The sequence below is a fragment of the Saccopteryx leptura genome, chromosome 13, assembly GCF_036850995.1.
Source record: "Saccopteryx leptura isolate mSacLep1 chromosome 13, mSacLep1_pri_phased_curated, whole genome shotgun sequence".
In the NCBI taxonomy this organism is placed as follows: Eukaryota; Metazoa; Chordata; class Mammalia; order Chiroptera; family Emballonuridae; genus Saccopteryx; species Saccopteryx leptura.
Genome location: NC_089515.1, coordinates 50,003,677 through 50,024,415, shown reverse-complemented (window position 1 = coordinate 50,024,415; position 20,739 = coordinate 50,003,677). Strand labels below are relative to the sequence as shown.

Sequence of the window (20,739 nt, the reverse complement as noted above, 5' to 3'; positions counted from 1 at the left end):
TGGTCATGCTTCCAAAAGAACCTGACCACAGATCCGCCGTATTGGTGCCATTCCCCAATTAAACTGAAATACACTAATTACCAGGCTTTGGCTCCCAAAGTAAATCCAAAGATCCCAGTTGAATCACCAGTTTTCTATGCTATTTTCACACTAACCTGGAATATAGGGGGGAAAATAACCCCTTCCCTCAGCATTGCAACCTACCTTGGTGCCATTAAAGGAGGAATTTTTTTAAATCTGATAAACTAGATGATCAAATCATGACCTAATAATCTGGTGACAATGTAAATTAAACTCTTCTGAGAAGTATAAGATTTGTCTCAGAATTATATAGGGCTGTTTTATCTTATTGAAATGTTGAAGCTTTGTAAGATCACTGAATTAATCATGTTTCCTTTAGTTTCAGTTTTGTTTTGTTTTTTAGAGAATGTAAGTGAAATTGCCCACGAGTACGTGCAAACATGCTTGGACACAAGTATCAAACAGAAGAAGGTCCAAACAAGAGAAACATACATTTATATTCACGGGAAACACACATTTATACCTTTGTGTGTGTGTGTGTGTGTGTGTGTGTGTGTGTATGACAGAGAGAGAGACAGAGGGAGGGACAGATAGAGACAGACAGACAGGAAGGGAGAGAGATGAGAAGCATCAATTCTTCCTTGTGACTCCTTAAGTTGTTCATTGATTGCTTTCTTATACCTGACCTGACGGGGGGGGGGGGGGTGAGGGGGGTTACCGTACCACAGACCGAGTGACCTCTTGCTTAAGCCAGTGACCTTGAGCTCAAGCTGGTGAGCTTTGCTCAAACTAGATGAGCCCGCGCTCAAGCTGGCGACCTCGGGGTCTTGAACCTGGGTCCTCCGCATCCCAGTCCAACACTCTATCCACTGTGCCACCGCCTGGTCAGGTCATCCATGCATTTCTTAATCCTAGTCATGAGCCTGTTTTGCCTATAGAAGGAGTAGGCAACGTTGTAGAGAGGGAGATATAGGGACAGACACAAACTTAAGTAATTTTAGAGGAAAAGTTATGCTCTTACTTTCTTTGCCAAGAGATGGAGAAAGGAAAATTCGTCTAATGGAGCTTTTAATGCCACAAAGCGTCCTAGAGAGGTTTTTTTTGTGTGTGTTTGTTTGTTTTTTTTGCAATAGTTCTAGAATACATAGAGGTCAACCCTAAAACTGACGGGAACACTTGGAGCGATCAATATCCCCTTCATTTAAGTTCTTGTAAAGGGCATTCTGTCCACCCAAGCTAACCACAGATATAACTCCTCATCAAATCTGTCCAAGGCAGTCGAGACAATTAAAAAGGAAACACAAAAGCGAGAGGATGGTGCCCGGCCCCGGTCTCACCTCTGGCCCTTCCAGGACCTCCTCTCCCAGGGCGGTCTTCGGAAGCAGGTCAAAGAGGCCATTGCTGGAAGCCCTCCTGTCCTCGGCGGACGAGGTGAAAGTGTCCTCGGGGTCTGTATCCACGGCGCGGAGGTGGCCGCCTTCTTCCTGGCTCCAGTCCAACTCATCTTCAGACTGTTTCAAGGAGCTGCTGCTACTCTTGGGGAGGATCCCGGCGGTGGACAGGCTGCTGGGCACGGAGGTGTAGGACGAGTGGGCCCCGGAATACGGCCGACCCTCGGGGGCCAGGCCCTTGGCCTCCAGCAGGTCGGGGACAGACAGGCTGAGGCGGCGGTCCAGGCGATGCCTCTCCAGGGGCTTGTTCGGGACCTTCTTCCCCTTCCTCTTGCTCAGGTTGAGGAGCAGAGGCCTGGTCCGCTGTTTGAAGGAGCCCCAGACCGACGGCTTATCCAGGTCCATGGCCGCATGAAGTCCCCGGGGGGCGCCGCCAGCGAGGCCGTGTCCTCCGACCGCTCGGGCGGCCCCTAGCGAACAGAAAACGGGGAGAAAGAGCGTGAATCACCGTCTCTGCAGCGTCGGGGTCCAACAGGGTGGGAAACGTGACGCCAAACGTGGGAAATTGATGCCAAACGTGGGAAACGTGACCCCAAAAGTGGGAAACGTGACCCCAAAAGTGGGAAACGTGATGCCAAACATGGGAAACGTGACGCCAAACGTGGGAAACGTGACGCCAAACATGGGAAACGTGACGCCAAACGTAGGAAACGTGACGCCAAACATGGGAAACGTGACGCCAAACGTGGGAAATGTGACGCCAAACGTAGGAAACGTGACGCCAAACGTGGGAAACGTGACGCCAAACATGGGAAACGTGACGCCAAACGTGGGAAACATGACGCCAAACATGGGAAACGTGACGCCAAACGTGGGAAATGTGACGCCAAACGTGAGAAACGTGACGCCAAATATGGGAAACGTGACGCCAAACATGGGAAACGTGACACCAAACGTAGGAAACGTGACACCAAACGTAGGAAGCACCTACCATGGAAAACCTGACCACAAACATGGGAAAGGTGACTCAAAATGCATCATCCCCTTCCCCCGGAAGTGATCAAGATTGAAACATTCGATTAGCAACGTCTGCAGATATCAGGGAAAGCTTCTTCAAAGGACTGATTTTTTTTTTTAAAGATTTTTAAAATTGAAGTCAAGTTAAAGCAATGAATGGAACTAGTCGGTTATCACACACACAAAAATGCTTCCTAGGAAGAGTGCTTTCTGTTTCTGACCTATTTCAGCAGACCGTCCTCCAGGTTCGTCCATGCTACTGCAAATGGGAGCGTTTCCTGCTTTTCATGGCTAAATAATATTCCATGGGATATTACAGGGGTGGGCAAAAGTAGGTTTGCAGTTGTGAGTACATAAAACACGGAGCTTATTATTATGTATTAATATTGAATATCAATTATTATTATGTATTATTGTATTATTTTCCATACAAAACCACTGTAATCCTACTTTTTTTCCCCATCCTGTCTATGAAGCACATTTCCCTCATCCATTCACCCCTCAAAGGGCACTTGGGTTGTTCCTGTATCTTGGCTACTGTGAATAAAGCTACCGTGAAGAAGGGAGCGACAGATATCACTTTGAGATACTGATTTCATTTCCTTTGGATATATAACCATTTCTGGGTATATATATATATATAATGGGTATGTATCTGGGCATATAAATGGGATAGCTAGATTATATGGTAGATCTACTTTATAATATATTAAGAAAACTCCTTACTCTTTTTCCCGTAGAATAACTACACCAATGTACTAGATAGTCCCACCAATAGCGCACCAGGGTTCTCTATTTCCCACACCTACCAGCACGGGAAGCGAAATCTCCTTAAAAACAAGAGATATGAGACCCAGGTTTCGTTTTCTGAAGGAAAATAAGCCTTCTGCTTCTTCGAACCACCAAGGGCAGGGCAAGAGCTTTACAGGAAATGGCCCCATGCCAAGGGGCCTGATGGAACTTTCAATTATTATGGTTTTAACCCAGACATCCTCCCCAGCTGGCTGCTGGCAAGGGACCAAATGGGGGGGAAAAGAACAAACCTTTTAAATGCCAGCCCAAAAGTTTCTGATTAAACCCGGACCACAATGACTATCTGAATAAGAAACACAAAAGAAGTAAAAAGGTTGGAAAAATAACAGCCTAAGTTGGTATGATGCATATTAGAATTCTTCAGTCACAAGGGCTTGTTTAGTGTTTTTGCTTTCCAACAATCTCCTTCAGTGTGTGTGTACATATTTTTTTTTCCTTCTTTTCCAAGTGAGAGAAGGCGAGATAGACTCCCACATGTGCCCCGACCGGGATCCAACCAGCAACCCTCATCTAGGGCTGATGCTCTGCCCATCTGGGGCCATGCTCTTAACTCAGATATTTTTAGCTCTTGAGGCTAAGGCTCCGCGGAGCCATCCTCGGCGCCTGGGGCCAACACACTCCAATCAATCAGCCATGGCTGCAGGAAGGGGAGCAAGAGAAGTGGGAGGGGGAGAGGAGGAAAAGCAGATGGTCTCTTCTCCTGTGTGTGTACTCTGACTGGGAATCAAACCCCGGACATCCACACGTGAGAGGGCACGCTACCATTGAGCCAACTGGCCAGGGCCTACTTTTTTTAAATTCTTGATGTGAAAAATTAGATATTGAGCTCTGACCAGGATAGCTCAGTTGGTAAGGGTATGTCCCAATACACCAAGGTTGCAGGTTCAATCCCCAGTCAGGGTACATAAAAGAATCAACAAATGAATGCATAAATAAGTGGAACAGCAAATTAATGTTTCTCTCTCCCTTCCTTCCTCCCTTCCTCTAAAATCAATCAATAAAAATTCTTTTCAAAGAAAATTAGATATGAATTTTCAGATTTTATGATTTTATTTATGAATTTATTGGTATAAATTTTTCTCTAAGTATTAAGTTCATTGCATTCTACAGCTTTTGATATTCAGATTTTATTTATTTGTTTGTTTGTTTGTTTGTTTGTTTGTTTTTAGAGGGAAAAAGAGAGAGAATGGAGGGAGGAGCAGGAAGCATCAACTCCCATATGTACCTTGACCAGGCAAGCCCTGGGTTTTAAACTCATGACCTCAGCGTTACAGGTCGATGCTTTACCCACTGCACCACCAAAGGTCAGGCTGATATATCAGATTTTTATTACCATTCAATTACAAATATTTCCTGAGTTCCACTTTGGGTTCTTCTGCATACAAAGGGTTTTTTCTTTGGGGGGTGGGGGGTCAGGGCTTAATTTCTAACTCATATGGGATTTCCTAGTTATCTTTGTGTTTTGACTTCTAGCTTGAGTCTTAAGGGTTAAGACAGAAAAAAAAATCCTTTGTTTTCATTCCTCAACAGTTGGAAGCTTTATTTACAGCTTAAGGTTAGTTCTGCAGCTATTGGGTTTCATGTATGTCAATTACTAGAAACTGACTGGCTGTATTGATTCAATCTAGGCTCTTCTATTCTTTCTTGTCCTATTAGTAAAGAAACAAGGGCAGGTAGGTCCTGGCCAGTTGGCTCAGTGGTAGAGTGTCAGCCCAGTGTGTGGATGTCCCGGATCCGGGCACACAGGAGAAGTGACCAGCTGCTTCTCCACCCCTACCCCTACCCCTTCTCTTTTCTCTCTCTCTCTCTCTCTCTCTCTCTCTCTCTCTCTCTCCACTCCCCCTCCCACAGTCATGGCTCAATTGGTTCTAATGAGTTGGTCCTGTGGCTCAGGATGGGTCCCATGGCTGAGATTGGGTCCCCTGGCCTCAGGTGCTAAAATTAGCTCGGTTGCTGAGCAATAAAGCAACAGCCCAAGATGGGCAGAGCATCATCCCACAGAGGGGCCATTGGGGGGCTTGCCAGGTGGATCCCAGTCAGGGTGTGGGCTGGAGTCTGTCTCACTGCCTCCCCTTCTCTCACTTAATGTAAAAAAAAGAAAAGAGGGCAGATACTAAGAAATAGTAATGATGTTGAGTGGAAAGGGAGGGAAAGGCCAGGATTGAATCCAGCCCAACAGAAGAAGACTAGGGCCACTCAGAAGTCCAGATTTTAAGGGATTGTCTGAGCTCAGTGCCAGCTTCTTTGTGTCTGATAAGTTCAAGTGGAGGAGCCTAGTTGGCAGCTGAGCACATGACAGTGGAGCTAAGAGAGGTCAGGTCTAGAGACAGACTTGGGAGAGACTGGCAGTCAGGTGGTAACTGGAGGCACAGAAATGAATGGGATTGCCCGAGAGAGTATAAACTGAAAAGGGGGTATGAGCTTTAGGGAACTCCAGCACGTAACAGTCTGTGCAAGTAGGATATACTTGCAAAAGAGACTTAAGAAAAAAAAAAAAACAGCCAGAGGGGGATGCGGTGAGGACAGTGTGGTGTCACCTTCTGACAAACAGAACGCAGAAGCGGAGGAAGGGCGTTTTGTAAAGGAAGTGGTCAGAGACATCACCAGCTTCACAGGTTAGCTGCCATCGGTCCTCAACTCACTGACGTGGTGCAACAAAGATTACTGGTAATCTTGGTGTGACTTGTTTGGGTGGCGCTAGGCAGCAGAAGACCTGGCTGAAATAGGTTCAGAAGGCAGTGGGAAAGGCAGATAGGAGGACAACAGATTCCATGACTTTCAAACAATGGGCTGAAGGGGAAGAGGGACGTAGGTGCCTCACGTTGAGGGGATCTGATCGTGGTTGGAGTTAGTAGACAAATGCCATACTCCAAAATGCTCAAGGCACAAGCTTCTTTGGTGACAGCGCTCAATCTGTAACTTGATTGAACTGCTTACCCATCACTTGCCAAACAGACACACATATTTTCTTGATTCCTTTTTCAGAATACTCATAATCTGCCATGCAATGACAGACCCAAGTTTTGAAAAACCAAGCATTCATTGTGCAAGAAATAATTCTGTCCCTACCCACCAAGTGTAAGAGAAAGTAATTCACTTTGCATAATTGCACTCAATGGTCCCACAGTAAACCACTCACACACCGAGTTCTTAACCAGTTCCTACATTAGAAAACAATGGGCACACCTCCAATGTCCTGCCTCCCCTTATCCCTACACTTAAAGGTTTCCTGGGCCAGAAATCACCTGCAGGAACAGACATCTGAAGTGTCTTTAGGACTTCACCGGCAGAGGGATAGCACGAGGAGGAGATGTTAGCTTCCAGCAAAAATCCTTATCCTACTTGGGTAAACTGCACATTGCAGAAGCTATTTTAGGTTATTAAATGTGGCCAAAAGGTTAGACTAAAGACGTGCATTAACTTAGAACACAAGAAACCTTAGGCATAGCTCCCTACACAATTTCTGCTGTACACAACAGAGCGTGTACAACTAATAGTGTGCATCTGTAAATGACTAAATTAAGTCAGATTTCTCAGAATATTAAGCAAAAGATCTTTGAGAGAAATGGCTGCGCTGTCAAAAAGCACACTAAAAACATTTTTTTTTGTATTTTTTGTATTTTTCTGAAGCTGGAAACGGGGAGAGACAGTCAGACAGACTCCCGCATGCGCCCGACCGGGATCCACCCGGCACGCCCACCAGGGGGCGACGCTCTGCCCACCAGGGGGCGATGCTCTGCCCCTCTGGGGCGTCGGTCTGCCGGGACCAGAGCCACTCTAGCGCCTGGGGCAGAGGCCAAGGAGCCATCCCCAGCGCCCGGGCCATCTTTGCTCCAATGGAGCCTTGGCTGCGGGAGGGGAAGAGAAAGACAGAGAGGAAGAAGGGGGGGGGTGGAGAAGCAAATGGGCACTTCTCCTATGTGCCCTGGCCAGGAATCGAACCCAGGTCCCCCGCACGCCACGCCGACGCTCTACTAAAAACATTTTACATGCAAATATCTATCTTCTTTTAAATAGGCGTCTCACAGTTTCGCATTCTTCTACTTCCACCACACCAAGCCAGGAGTTCCTTTTTTTTCCTTAGGTGAGAGAAGGGGAGATAGTGAGGCAGACAACCGCATGCTCCTCAACCCTGGTTGGGGCCATGGTTGGTTGTCCATCAGGCAACCCCCCTCTGGGGCCAATGCTCTGACCAACTGAGCCACTGGCTGTGAAAGGGGAAGAGAGAGAGGAGGGGGAGGGGAGAGGGAGATGGAAGCAGGTGGTCGCTTCTCCCGTGTGCCCTGACCGGGGATTGAAACCGGGATGTCCATGCACTGGGCCCATGCTCTGTCCACTGAGCCACCGGCAAGGGCGCTCCTGGTAGTTCCTTTCACAAGAGAAACTTCTGAAGCACTTCCCAAGCCCACAACTGTATCAACAGAAACAGCCAACTCCTATCGTCCAGCCAAAGAAAAATTACACCTCCTCCGAGCAGACAAGAAAACTCAGTAACTCTAACGTGCTCTGGGTAACTTCATTCACGAGCTCTGGAGATCTGCACCAATTTCCAAACATACACTCCAAGGTATTCACATCATGACACCCTTAAGGCAGTCTCCCATAAAAATCAAAGAGTCATGCTTTCTCGATTAAAAGTGATGAAAGAATCACTTGGAAGAGACAAAATATAAGGAAATACGTATGTTATATATATATATATGTAATATGTTGAGGGATAGGAAGGGGAAGAGCAGGAGCTGAGGGGAGAACCAGGCAGCCATGTTGCTATCATGCCTCAAGAAAGCCCCTCAGCCTGACCAGGCGGTGGTGCAGTGGATAGAGCATCGGACTGGGACACGGAGGACCCAGGTTCGAGACCCCAAGGTTGCCGGCTTGAGCATGGGCTCATCTGGTTTGAACATAGCTCACCAGCTTAAGCCCAAGGTCGCTGGCTTGAGCAAGGGGTCACTCACTTTGCTGCAGCCCCCTGGTCAAGGCACATATCAGAAAGCAATCAATGAACAACTAAGGTGCTACAATGAAGAATTGATGCTTCTCATCTCTGTCACCTCCTGTCTGTGTGTCTGTCCCTATCTGTCCCTCTCTCTGACTTTCTTTGTTTCTGTAAGAAGAAAGAAAGAAAGAGAGAAAGAAAGAGAGAGAGAGAGAGAGAGAGAGAGAGAGAGAGAAAGAGAGAAAGAAAGAAAGAAAGAAAGAAAGAAAGAAAGAAAGAAAGAAAGAAAGAAAGAAAGAAAAGAAAAGAAAAGAAAGTCCCTCAGTAGCCTGGCCTGTGGTGGCACAGTGGATAAAGCATTGTCAACCTGGAACATTGAGGTCGCCAGTTCAAAACCCTGGGCTTGCCTGATCGAGGCACATATGGGAGTTGATGTTTACTGCTTCTCCCCCTCTTCTCCCTCTCTCTCTCTCTCTCTCTCTCTCTCTCTCTCTCTCTCTCTCCCCCCCTAAAATGAATAAAATCTTTTAAAAATTTTTTAAAAAGAAAAAAGAAAGCCCCTCAAGGTGAGCAGAGATTGGGAGACAGCAAGGGAGAGAGGCACGCAGATGTATGCAGAGGAAATACCTCCCCCACAGGACACAGAGTGAGTGTGCAATCCCGGGAAACCCAGACCAAGCAAGGTCAGAAGGATGGAGGGGAGAGAAACGGGAAGATGAGTCCCGACCTGGCAGCTCCCTACAGGCATCCTGAGGACCCTGGGTTTTACTCTGAGCCAGCTGGGAAGCTAATGGGGAGGGGGGGGGGTTAAAAATGTATGCCGATGATTCTTTATTAGTTCCTATTTATGTAGATAACCCCATTTCCACAGATGTATACACACGATCAGTAATGTGCAAAATGATCTTGTATGTGTTTTTCTGCATTCTTACTCTGACTTTACAGGTGAGGAAATTGCAACGTGTTCATGTTCGCCTTGCTGCAAATTGGAACCCACACCTGTCCAGCTCAGCACCCTCTCACAGGAGGCACTGCCTGCATCTGGAACAGGGCGCTTCATTGTTGCACGGGACTGGCCGGTGCACTGTAGGAGGGCAGATATCCACCCCAGTCCCACCACCTCTATGCCAGCAACGTCCTTTGTGACTGTAACCATTGGAAACGTCATCCACTTGGCTTGTGGTCGTGCAGTGGATGGAGTGTCAACCTGGAGTGTGCTGAGGTCACTGGTTCGAAACCCTGGGCTTGCCTGGTCATGGCACACACGAGAAACGATCAGTGAACTATAAAGTAAAGCAACTATGATCTTGCACCTTCTCTCTCTAAAATCAATAATTAAACTCTTTTTTTTTTTTTTTTTGTATTTTTCTGAAGCTGGAAATGGGGAGATACAGTCAGACAGACTCCTGCATGCGCCCCACCGGGATCCACCCGGCACGCGCTCCAGGGGGCGATGCTCTGCCCACCAGGGGGCGATGCTCTGCCCCTCCGGGGCGTCGCTCTGTCGCAACCAGAGCCACTCCAGTGCCTGGGGCAGAGGCCAAGGAGCCATCCCCAGCACCCGGGCCATCTTTGCTCCAATGGAGCCTTGGCTGCAGGAGGGGAAGAGAGAGACAGAGAGGAAGGAGAGGGGGAGGGGTGGAGAAGCAGATGGGCACTTCTCCTGTGTGCCCTGGCCGGGAATCGAACCCGGGACTTCTGCACGCCAGGCCGACGCTCTACCACTGAGCCAACCGGCCAGGGCCAATAATTAAACTCTTAAAAGGAAAAAAAAGATAACATCCTCCGCATCTTCCACAGTCCCCAACAGGGACGCTATGGCCACTAGCTGGGGCCCCAGATGCAGTCCCTGCCCAGCCTGTCACGTTGCTCCGCGTCCCTTGTTCCGTGCTGCTAGCAGAAAGTGGGCGACTGGAACATTCATAAGAAAGACGGATGAGTGAGTGAAACTCTTTAAAGCTGGACTAATTTCTCCATCGGAGCCATTTGTTTTGGACACCCCACCCACTGGTTCCAAATTCTAAAACAACAAACAATATCACTGTCAAATATCAGAGTTGGAACACACTTGTCCAAGCCAAAGAATAAATAACAGAATATTCTTCAGGTGGAGCTGAGCCTTGAGAGGTCTTGCACTAATAAGACAGTGGCCTTTGGACCTGGGAATATCACAGGCTCTGTGGAAGATATTCAGGTGAGATTTTGTTCAGAACTTTAGGGATATTCAAATGTGCTTGGAGGAAAAATTAATGAAATACTAGGGAATTGTCTATAGCAATGTATATCATACACATATGATCAATGTATAATCATATAGTCAATCCTTATAATAGCTGTTATGTCCATGTGACACTACTTACATAAGAAAACACTGAAGCCTGACCAGGTGGTGGCACAGTGGATAGTGCGTCGGCCTGGGACACAGAGGACCCAGGTTCAAAACCCAAGGTCACCAGCTTGAGCGTGGGGTCACTGGCTTGAGCGTGGGATCATAGACATGACTCCATGGTCACTGGCTTGAGTCCAAAGGTCGTTGGCTTGAAGCCCAAGGTCACTGGCTTGAGCCCACAGTTGCTGGCTTGAGCAAGGGGTCACTAGCTCAGCTGTAGCCCCCCAGTCAAGGCACATATGAGAAAGCAATCAATGAACAACTAAGGAGCTGCAACAAAGAATTGATGCTCCTCATCTCTCTCCCTTCAGGTCTGTCTCTGTCTCTCAGTCTCTCTCTCTCTTTCTCTCTCTTGCTAAAGAAAAGAGAACACTGAAAATTCATACTGAGACATCAGTTTTCAATAAATCTTTACAAGACAGTCATGAAAAACTATGACTCAAGATATTCAAAGTTGTAGGAACAAATCTGTTATTATCTATGATATTAATTATGCTTACCATCAAATTTCATCTTAATTTGAAAATTAGCATAATTTGAAACCAAGCCCAAATCAATCAGTGAAAAGCTATGACTCATGACAACGGATGCTGTGGGGACAAGTCTATATTATCATCTGCCTCAAACATTAACTATGATTACAGCTGAATTTGAAGAGAGCTTGAAATTTGGCGGAATTTGAAACGAAGCCCGAGCAAGCCTAATTGCTTCAACAGCAGACATTTCAATGGGCACTTTGTAAATAGCATCTGACCCTACGAGAAGACAGAATCATGTACTAGATATATTTAAATTTCATATACTAATAGCTTCAACAATAATATTAGTAACAGTGTTCCGCCAACTGATCCCTGATTCAGAACTGAAAATCTAACAACTATGCTTCTCTTAAGTCCTAATAAACAAAACAAAACAGAAACAGAAAACTGTCAATAACATCTATATACAAAATGATTAAATATATGCACCTTTTAAAAGATAATTATGATTTTCTCAAGTCTGAGTCTCCGAAACAAAGTCCCTGCGCTCAGGGAGCATCTATGCTGGAGGAGAAGATGGACACAACAAAGCTTCAAACAAATCACAATACACAGACATGCCCCAGGGAGAGGTGCTAATACAGAACTATAAAACCAGCACAGAGGGCCCTGGCCGGTTGGCTCAGCGGTAGAGCATCGGCCTAGCGTGCGGGGGACCCGGGTTCGATTCCCGGCCAGGGCACACAGGAGAAGCCCCCATTTGCTTCTCCACCCCTCCGCCGCGCTTTCCTCTCTGTCTCTCTCTTCCCCTCCCGCAGCCAAGGCTCCATTGGAGCAAAGATGGCCCGGGCGCTGGGGAAGGCTCTGTGGCCTCTGCCTCAGGCGCTAGAGTGGCTCTGGTCGCAACATGGCGACGCCCAGGATGGGCAGAGCATCGCCCCCTGGTGGGCAGAGCGTCGCCCCATGGTGGGCGTGCCGGGTGGATCCCAGTCGGGCGCATGCGGGAGTCTGTCTGACTGTCTCTCCCCGTTTCCAGCTTCCAGAAAAATGGAGAAAAAAAAAAGAAAAAAGAAAAAAAAACCAGCACAGAGAAAACAACACCTTCCTCTTCCCTAATCCATCAATCAATCACAAGTCACTTTACAGAGAGGTGGATCTTGGGCGGCATGCTCTCAGGATCATCCAGGTGGGCTGCCAACTGAGAACGTGGAGGGAGGGAGTGTGAGTGTGTGTGAGGGAGTCACACAGTGAAAATGACAAGACGGGCCTCCCCTCCTGCTCCCCTGCGTCTCCGAGGAAAGAGATTGCTGTCTGTGCACCCCCAAAAGTGAACCCCTGGCCCCATCACTAGGCCTTGTTATTTCAAGTAGGAGGAGGAGGCTGCAGTGATTGTTTTTACTAAATTCGAACAGGCAGCTAATGAAAAGATGGGCTTGCCCCAAAATGCAATTTAAAAATTGCAAGTTATAACAAGGAGATAGAATTTTATACCTATTATGCTGACAAAATAACAATTATATATGACCTAGTATGGGGTATCAGACACATTGATTCACTTTTCTGTCAGTGAAAATTGGTTTAATCTCTTTGGAAGATCTTTTGATAATATCTTTTAAAATTAATTTTAAAAGATACATACATCTTGGACCCTAGAATTTTATTGCTAGGAATTTACTATGAATACATTTTGCACAAATTCAAGGATGATTATTTCAGCATTGGGTTAATAGAGAAAAAACAACCAAAATCTAAGTACCCTCAGTAGAGCACCCTTTGAATAAATGCTGCATATAGCAAAATATGGCAGAGTTTAAACCAGGGGTCTCAAACTCAACTCAGCATGTGGGCCGCAGAGCAAGATCACAGCAGTTTGGCGGGCTGCACTAGGTCTACAAAAGGCAACTGTTACGCAACACTTTCTCACTGCAGTTGAAAACAAAAAAAAATCAGTACAAAATTGTTCGGCGGGCCGCAAGTTTGAGACCCCTGGTTTAAACTGATAAAGATCAACTTGTACACCCTGATACAGACAGATCTTATATGGAAAACATGTTATGAGAAACTCAAAGGCTCAGAAGTAAATAATGTATTATGATGGCATTTTTGTAATCTGGCTAAGGCAATGTGAAGATGTTATCTATAGTTTAACCAAAAGAGATCTTTACAAAGAAACTATGGACTGAAGTTAACCCTAATCATAAAAAATGGGCAAAAGTATTAAAGCGTGGTAATTATACTTCCAGAATGAGCGTGTTTACAAAAACAATTAAGTGATTAACCATGTTAATGATGACATGCTTCATCACACTGCCTTAGTAAAAGTGAATATTTGATTAGTAATAAATTGGGTAAGAGCCAAAGGGTTTTTAATACTTAGAATAGGTTTTGAAATGTTTACATACTGCTAATTTCCTCTTCACCTCATCCTTTCTTTTTTAATCTTCTTTATTAAGGCACAATTCCTATAACTGAAAATTTACCCATTTTATGCATGTAATTGAATGATGTGTAATTCTCCTGTGTTATGCAACCATCTCCGCACCCTGTTTTTACAACAGTCATCCTTCCTTTCCAACACCTTTTTAAATAGAATTATAATGTTATGTATTATATTAGCTCTGAACTACATATATGTAATTTCCAGGTAAATAAATGCTTGCTCTTACAAATGCAGATAAATGGGGTATATGTTTTTAAAAATATTTGATGATAGAGAAGTATAAACTAACCAAGGAGGACTGTGGCTTTAGGGAACCAATCAAATCCACGTGCGCCTTTATGTAAGCCACACTGGTCTCCGTTCCTTCATCTGCCTCTACAATGCATTCACTATGGTTACAGAACACCCCGCGTTTGTTTCCGCCCTTGTGCGTATGTGATCCCTGATAACATCCGAGGAAAAGCAGACAGACACACAGCCCTTATAAAGATGAATGTTTTGTCAATCACATCATCGGAGGTAAGGACTCGTCAATAGGGTTAGTGCCCTGCCGCTAGACCCGCAGACCTGAAGTTCTATAAGATACTGCCTAACCTCCGAGATGCCAGGCTGAATGACAGACACACATACCCACCAATGAAGAATCAGCCTAGAGGCATCTGAATATCAAGGTATCCTATGAAAAAACAAGACAAAGAAATGACTCCATTCTAAAAATAGCTGTGCACTTCCTAACCAATTGCTTTTATCTAAAAGATAGAATCAGGCCTTTTTTCTTTTGGGACTGGTCTGGACTTGGGGCCAAATTGATAGTGTATCCCTCCCTGACCTCATCCTCTGCTTTAACATGACCTCATCTTCACTTTTTCGTTCTTGAGGACTTTTTTGCCTTAATTTTTTTCCTTCACTTCGTTGTGAAGAGTTTTGTTTTGTTGGTGGTGCATAATAAAAATCCTTAAGAAAAATAAAAAGTAAAGTTGAATACAGGTAACTGAGTTGCTTACATTTGTGAGCTTATATGCCAACTCTGCCTAAAACACCTGTTTGTAAGTTAAAATTCAGCCAAAATTCCCAGCACATCATGCGTCCTGCCTGCTTAGTAAAACAGGCTTACGGTCACAAAGATTGAAGTCAGGAGTCCATCTTGTACTACAAAGATGAAATAATTATCTAGATATTTTTTTCCACAGAGGAGTTATAGGCCCAATTAATTTTGCAACTAAAGTAACATAATACAAACCTTTTATAAGATGCTTTGAGGAGCAATAAATATTTTAAATGCACACTAAATGGAACATAGAAACATTGAAACTAGGACTTCCATCAATCCTGCAGTCATTGTCGGATGTGCTTTTTCAATTAAAGTTCAAATGAAGAGTGACTTAAGAGACCCCTGATCTTCATAAATGAAGGCTAGTTTATAGGTTAACCAGCAAATCCCTAGTCATCTCTCCAAAGAAACAGTTCATGTTATAAGTTGCTAAAAAAAATAGACACTGTGTGTGTGCAACTGTGTTTTGTAGATGGTGCATAATAAAATCACACACACATACACACACACGTGCGCAAGAAACACAAATTAAAACTGCACTCTTCAAACAATCATTTTCAAATGAAGCCCAGTTAGCAAATGCTATTAAAGGATATCACAAAATAATGTATTTAACGATAACTGTACAAGAAGAATATTATGATGTTTCACATCTTAGTACTTAATAACACTAAAATATTTTATGCGACTTCAACCCTAGAAGTATTATTTAACCTGAATAGTAGAATACAGTAGATTATATTGCTGGAATGAAATGTATAATGACCATAATTAGAGGGGAAGAAAAATAAAATAATGAGATTATTTTCCCCAAAGTAATGAAATATTTGTCTAATTTGGTTAACTGGCATAGATAAAGAAATTATCATGTTTTTCACAATCCCCCAAATAAATATGGTTTCCTAACAACGGAGCAATGCAATCTCACACAGACCACACGGGTTTAAATGGGATGGTCGGGTCCAAAGTGCTGTATAATGGTGAACACTTAAGTTTATCACTAGTCTTAAACCCCGGCATGAATTCATCCCAGAAAGGACATAAAGACCAGTCAAGCAAGGATTTTATTTGATAGTCTAGTATCATACATTGCTGACATAAAACTAATGACCCAGCTGGTGAACAGGCAAAGGGGAAGACAGGAGTGGCAGAGACAAAGAACACATTAGGCTGGAAGGATCCCCCCACCTATGGACCCTGCAAAGGGCAACCGTCCTGCCGCGAGGAGGGCATTGCTGGTCAGAAGGAGTAGCCGACAACCACCTATTGTTCTATTCAATCACAGGGTTAAACGACGATATTGGCACAAGTGACCAGATCGGGGCAAGTGCCCTCTTTTTCTATAGCAGAGACTTGAATACGCCTTCACAAGTAAGCGTGGCCTTCAGAAGGCAGCATCCTTTACAAAATGGTCTTCTAGCAAGACCCTGAACCACAGAGCGTCCCAGGCTTCCGAGCACAGGTAAGAGCGGCACCGTTCTGCCTCCCCTGGTGTGAAAATCTTGGGACAGGTAGGTAGGTGTGTTTTGGAATTCAGAATGAAAGATTTCAGAAAGGAAGTATGGATATATTACCTAACGACCCGAATGGCGTTGGGAGCAGCAGCAGCCAGCCTACCAAGAGTCGTGCTACATGGGATAAAAGACCAAAGAGTTCAGGTCAGAGTGCCATCAAATGAGTTTTAAAAAAAAAAAGAAAGAAAGAAAGAAAGAAAGAAAGAAAAACTTTCTATTTTCAGAAGTTTTTGAATTCTGAAATTTTCAACGAGATGTATGAAGCAGCAGGAACCACGGAAGTCACAGAACAGCAACAAAAATAGACACAGACTGGCCCTGGCCGGTTGGCTCAGTGGTAGAGCGTCGGCCTGGCGTGCGGGGGACCCGGGTTTGATTCCCGGCCAGGGCACACAGGAGAAGCGCCCATCTGCTTCTCCACCCCTCCCCCTCTCCTTTCTCCCTGTCTCTCTCTTCCCCTCCTGCAGCCAAGGCTCCATTGGAGCAAGGATGGCCCGGGCGCTGGGGATAGCTCCTTGGCCTCTGCCCCAAGCGCTAGAGTGGCTCTGGTTGCGGCAGAGCGACGCCCCGGAGGGGCAGAGCATCGCCCCCTGGTGGGCAGAGCATCGCCCCCTGGTGGGCAGAGCTTCGCCCCTGGTGGGCGTGCCGGGTGGATCCCGGTTGGGCACATGCGGGAGTCTGTCTGACTGTCTCTCCCCGTTTCCAGCTTCGGAAAAATACAAAAAATAAATAAATAAATAGACACAGACCGTCAGCCTCTGCACCCTGGCCACAAACTCACACCAGGCTTCATGCTATGGGATGGAGAATGAAGCATCCTGGGGACTTATTCTGGGTCTGTCAGCAAATTACTCCCTTTTATATTAAGACACTACAAACCCACGCTGGGCTCTAGGCAGGGGGAGGGGCGTCCAGAGAGAGAACTGCGCATGCCCCAGGGAGGGACCAGGAGGACCCCAACGGGTCTGCAAAGAGAATACTGAAACTTCCATTCCAGGGCTGAGCTAGCGTTTCCGTTTCATTTCTATTTTTGAATATGTTCAATAATATATGTTACATCAGTACCACGGTACATGTGCATAATTTAAAAGTAAATATGTAAACCTCCATTGGGTGTGCCTGCAAGTAGGGCATACTATGCAAAAAGAATGGCGAGGACATTTCAAAAGCACCTGAACAATGAAATCCTTTCATCTGCTGGGGAAAAAAAATAATAATAACCCATGATACCAAGAATTCGTTTCTCCCCTCCAGGCAAGGGCTATTTTCAGACTGTGTCTCTTTTTTTTTCAGAAAGATGTTATTAGGTAACGACTATAATGCAAAGCAGACAAGCTGAAATAGGCACGATGCTTGTTTTTCTGTTTTGAAATGCGTGATTTAAATAGGGTGTTTGGTACATACCGCTGTCATCTCTGCTAAAGGGTGTTTTTCTCTCGGGGAATTCATGAAGCATTCATTCCTTTCAACAAATGTTGCATTTGTCTCCAGTTTTAGTCTAACATTTACGAAAGGCGTATGTTCTGTTTCCTTCCTCCACCTGCCCTGTTCAATTAATTTGCATTTTTGGCAGTAGACACAGGTGACTTTCCTTCCGGGCACCCAGGTGAGGAGGCAAAGGTAGGGAAAACAAAAAGATTTGCATCTCCTTGGAGAGAGGACTCACTCATAATTAGCACAGGAATTCAAACTCTGCCATGTTAAAAGGAACCCGTTTAGCTGGTGAGTTGAAGGGGCTCCAGTTCACCGTGAAGTCATAAATAATAACGCATGGGGAATAGAGAGTTCAGGAGACTACAGCTCAATGAAAGATCAATATGCAGAAATGACCATAAATATTCTTTAAGTGGCGATGTTTCAAGAAACGGAATGACTTTTCTTTCTGGTTCTCCCCGGGTCACCACAGTCATGCCGCACGGCTGGTACAGAGGCTAGGTGTCCAGGAGATAAGGTTAAGTGGGGCCCGTTTCTCACAAACTCTGCAAGTTCCTCTTTTTTTTTTTTTTGTATTTTTCTGAAGCTGGAAACGGGGAGGCAGTCAGACAGACTCCCGCATGCGCCCAACCATGATCCACCCGGCACGCCCACCAGGGAGCGATGCTCTGCCCATCCGGGGCGTCGCTCTGTCCCAACCAGAGCCATCCTAGCGCCTGGGGCAGAGGCCACAGAGCCATCCTTAGGGCCCGGGCCAACTTTTGCTCCAATGGAGCCTTGGCTGCGGGAGGGGAAGAGAGAGACAGAGAGGAAGGAGAGGGGGGCAGGGTGGAGAAGCAGATGGGCGCTTCTCCTGTGTGCCCTGGCCGGGAATCGAACCCGGGACTCCTGCACGCCAGGCCGACGCTCTACCAGCAAGTTCCTCCTTTGAATGAACTCCAAACCTGACTTAGCCTCTTAGATATTCAGCCATCAGTGGCCGAACTGGATGTGGGACATGCTTTTTCCTGAGGCTTATGTTGCAAAGGACATATATACACGGGGAGAGGGAGACAGTTGCTGCTCAGAGGAAGAGGGGGAGACACCTAAGTGACAAGAAGGGGAAACACTAGCTTTTGGGGAATGAGGATTCCAGACAGAGGGAAGAGTCCACGCAAAGCCTTCCACGTGAAGCGTGCTCCCTGCATCCTGGGAATCACATAGAGGTGGACGTGACCAGATCTGCATGATCCAAGGGGCCGGCAGGAAGAGATGAGGTCAGAGAAGGAGCTGGGATCAGCAAAGACTTGAGATTTTTATTTTAAGGGTGCTGCCATGGCCGTGGGAGGGATAGGGAGGTGAAGGTTGGTCAGAGGATGGACCTGCTTTGCTGCCTACATTACGGATCACATTGGCATGGGGGGAGGGAGAATGCGCCTCTCAGGAAACCAGAGTCAGAAGGGTAAGACCAGATAAAAGCGGAGGATTCCAGGGGCTTCGATGTGCTATTTGCTTCTTCGTGTTTACCTTTCTGGTTATTCAGATTTCGATAAAAAGGCACTATGGCCCAGCTGGAAATACCAAGCCCAGCATCAGGTCTTACATTACCTCCTGCCTGCTGCGTCCGCACAGGAAGTAAGAACACAAGGCTATTAGACTTCCTCTCATAAGCGTCCCTTACTTACTGCACTGAGACTCACACCCCACCCCCCAAAAGATACCAGCCCTCGTACAGTCTGCCTCCCTGGTACTCGCTAGGAATATCAGAATAGCCTCCCACACTAAACAAAGCCATGCGAATTTTTGCAAGTATTTAGTGGGACAGTCATTTCTGTCTGAAAGGACCCCCACGCATTGCGTAGGTGCACAGCTTAAGGACAAAGTTAAGTACAACATGAATAGAAATGGCTATTCGTTCAACGCTCATGGGGGGAAAGGTATATTTTATTTCTACCCTTTGTCAAAAGTTATTTTGGACCCTCGAACATGACCCCGTGCCAGGAATTGAAGCAGCTTCCATCTCACCACAAAATCTGTGCTTACACCTCAATCAGTGGGATAAACCAATCTAATCTCTCTTCCAAGTAAATCAGTCAAAATTCCAAAATAAAAAATTAGAAAACCCAAAAGACATTTTTGGAGTAGTGTTATAATTATTGGTGTAGAGTATAGAGAATTACGAAGGTTCATTTAAAAGTCATGGACTTAAAATAGCCTATGAAATAGGCACCAATAAGACACAGAAGAAATTAGAAAGTAACTACATGAACATCCAAATGCTATGAAGAAAGCATATGTTGACCCGGGGCTGGTGCCTCAGTGGATAGAGCATCAGCCCGGTATATGGAAGTCTCAGGTTCAATCCCAATCAGGGCCCACAGGAGAAGCAACCATCTGTTTCTTCCATTTCCCTTCTTCTACTTCTTTCCCTCTTTCTCTCCCACAGCCAGTGGCTTGATCGGTTTGAGCATGGTCCCAGGTGCTTGAGGATAGCCCCATAGGAGTGCAACAGCCTCAGGCGCTAAAAATAGCTTGGTCTGTAAGCATTGGTCCCAGACTGGTTGCTGGGTGGATCCCAGTCAAGCCGCATGTGGGAGTCTGTCTCTCTATCTCCCTTCTTCTCACTGAAAGAAAGAAGGAAGAGAGAAAGAAAGAAAAGAAGAAAGGAAGAAAGAAAGAAAGAAAGAAAGAAAGAAAGAAAGAAAGAAAGAGGAAGGAAGGAAGGGAGGGAGGGAGGAAAGGAAAGGGAAAGGAAAGGAGGAAGGAAGGGAAGGAGGGAGGGAGAGAGGGAGGGAGGGAGGGAGGGAGGGAGGAAAGAAGGAAGGAAGGAAGGAAGGAAGGAAGGAAGGAAGGAAGGAAGGAAGGAAGGAAGGAAGGAAAGAAATAAAGGAAAGAAAGAAAGCATGTGTTGTCACTGAACCACCATTTCTCTTATGTCACCCACCACTGTCCCAACCTCATTGTCCACTCATGTGCAACCTTGGTTTATACAGTTTGAAGCTCGAGTCACTGAAGGTGAAAGTAAACAATGTCCTTCGGACCATAAAGACCACGTTGAAGGCAGGTGTTGATTTCAACCTACCAATGAACAACAACAACATCAGATTTTTTTTTTTTAAGCTCCTGAGAAAACATTTTGTTTTTCATCCTTGAACGTTAGTGGTTACAATTCTACGAATACTGCATTCGAATTAGAGCTGTGACTTGGAAAGTCAAGGAACTTCCATACTGCTCACGTCTTTTATGAGGTCAACAACCTCATAAAGAGTCATGAC

General features: G+C 45.7%; 1 protein-coding gene across 3 annotated transcripts in view; it reads right to left on the bottom strand.

Annotated features, from left to right (window-relative positions):
* Positions 1 to 20,739, bottom strand: part of MCTP2 (multiple C2 and transmembrane domain containing 2) — a 189,723-nt gene that overhangs the window by 151,680 nt on the left and 17,304 nt on the right. For all 3 annotated transcript variants that reach the window (XM_066355202.1, XM_066355205.1, XM_066355203.1), the window contains exon 2: positions 1,359 to 1,882. In XM_066355202.1, coding sequence (XP_066211299.1) covers positions 1,359 to 1,817 — 459 coding nt within the window. In that variant the 5' untranslated portion in view covers positions 1,818 to 1,882. The remainder of the gene's footprint in view (positions 1 to 1,358; positions 1,883 to 20,739) is intronic.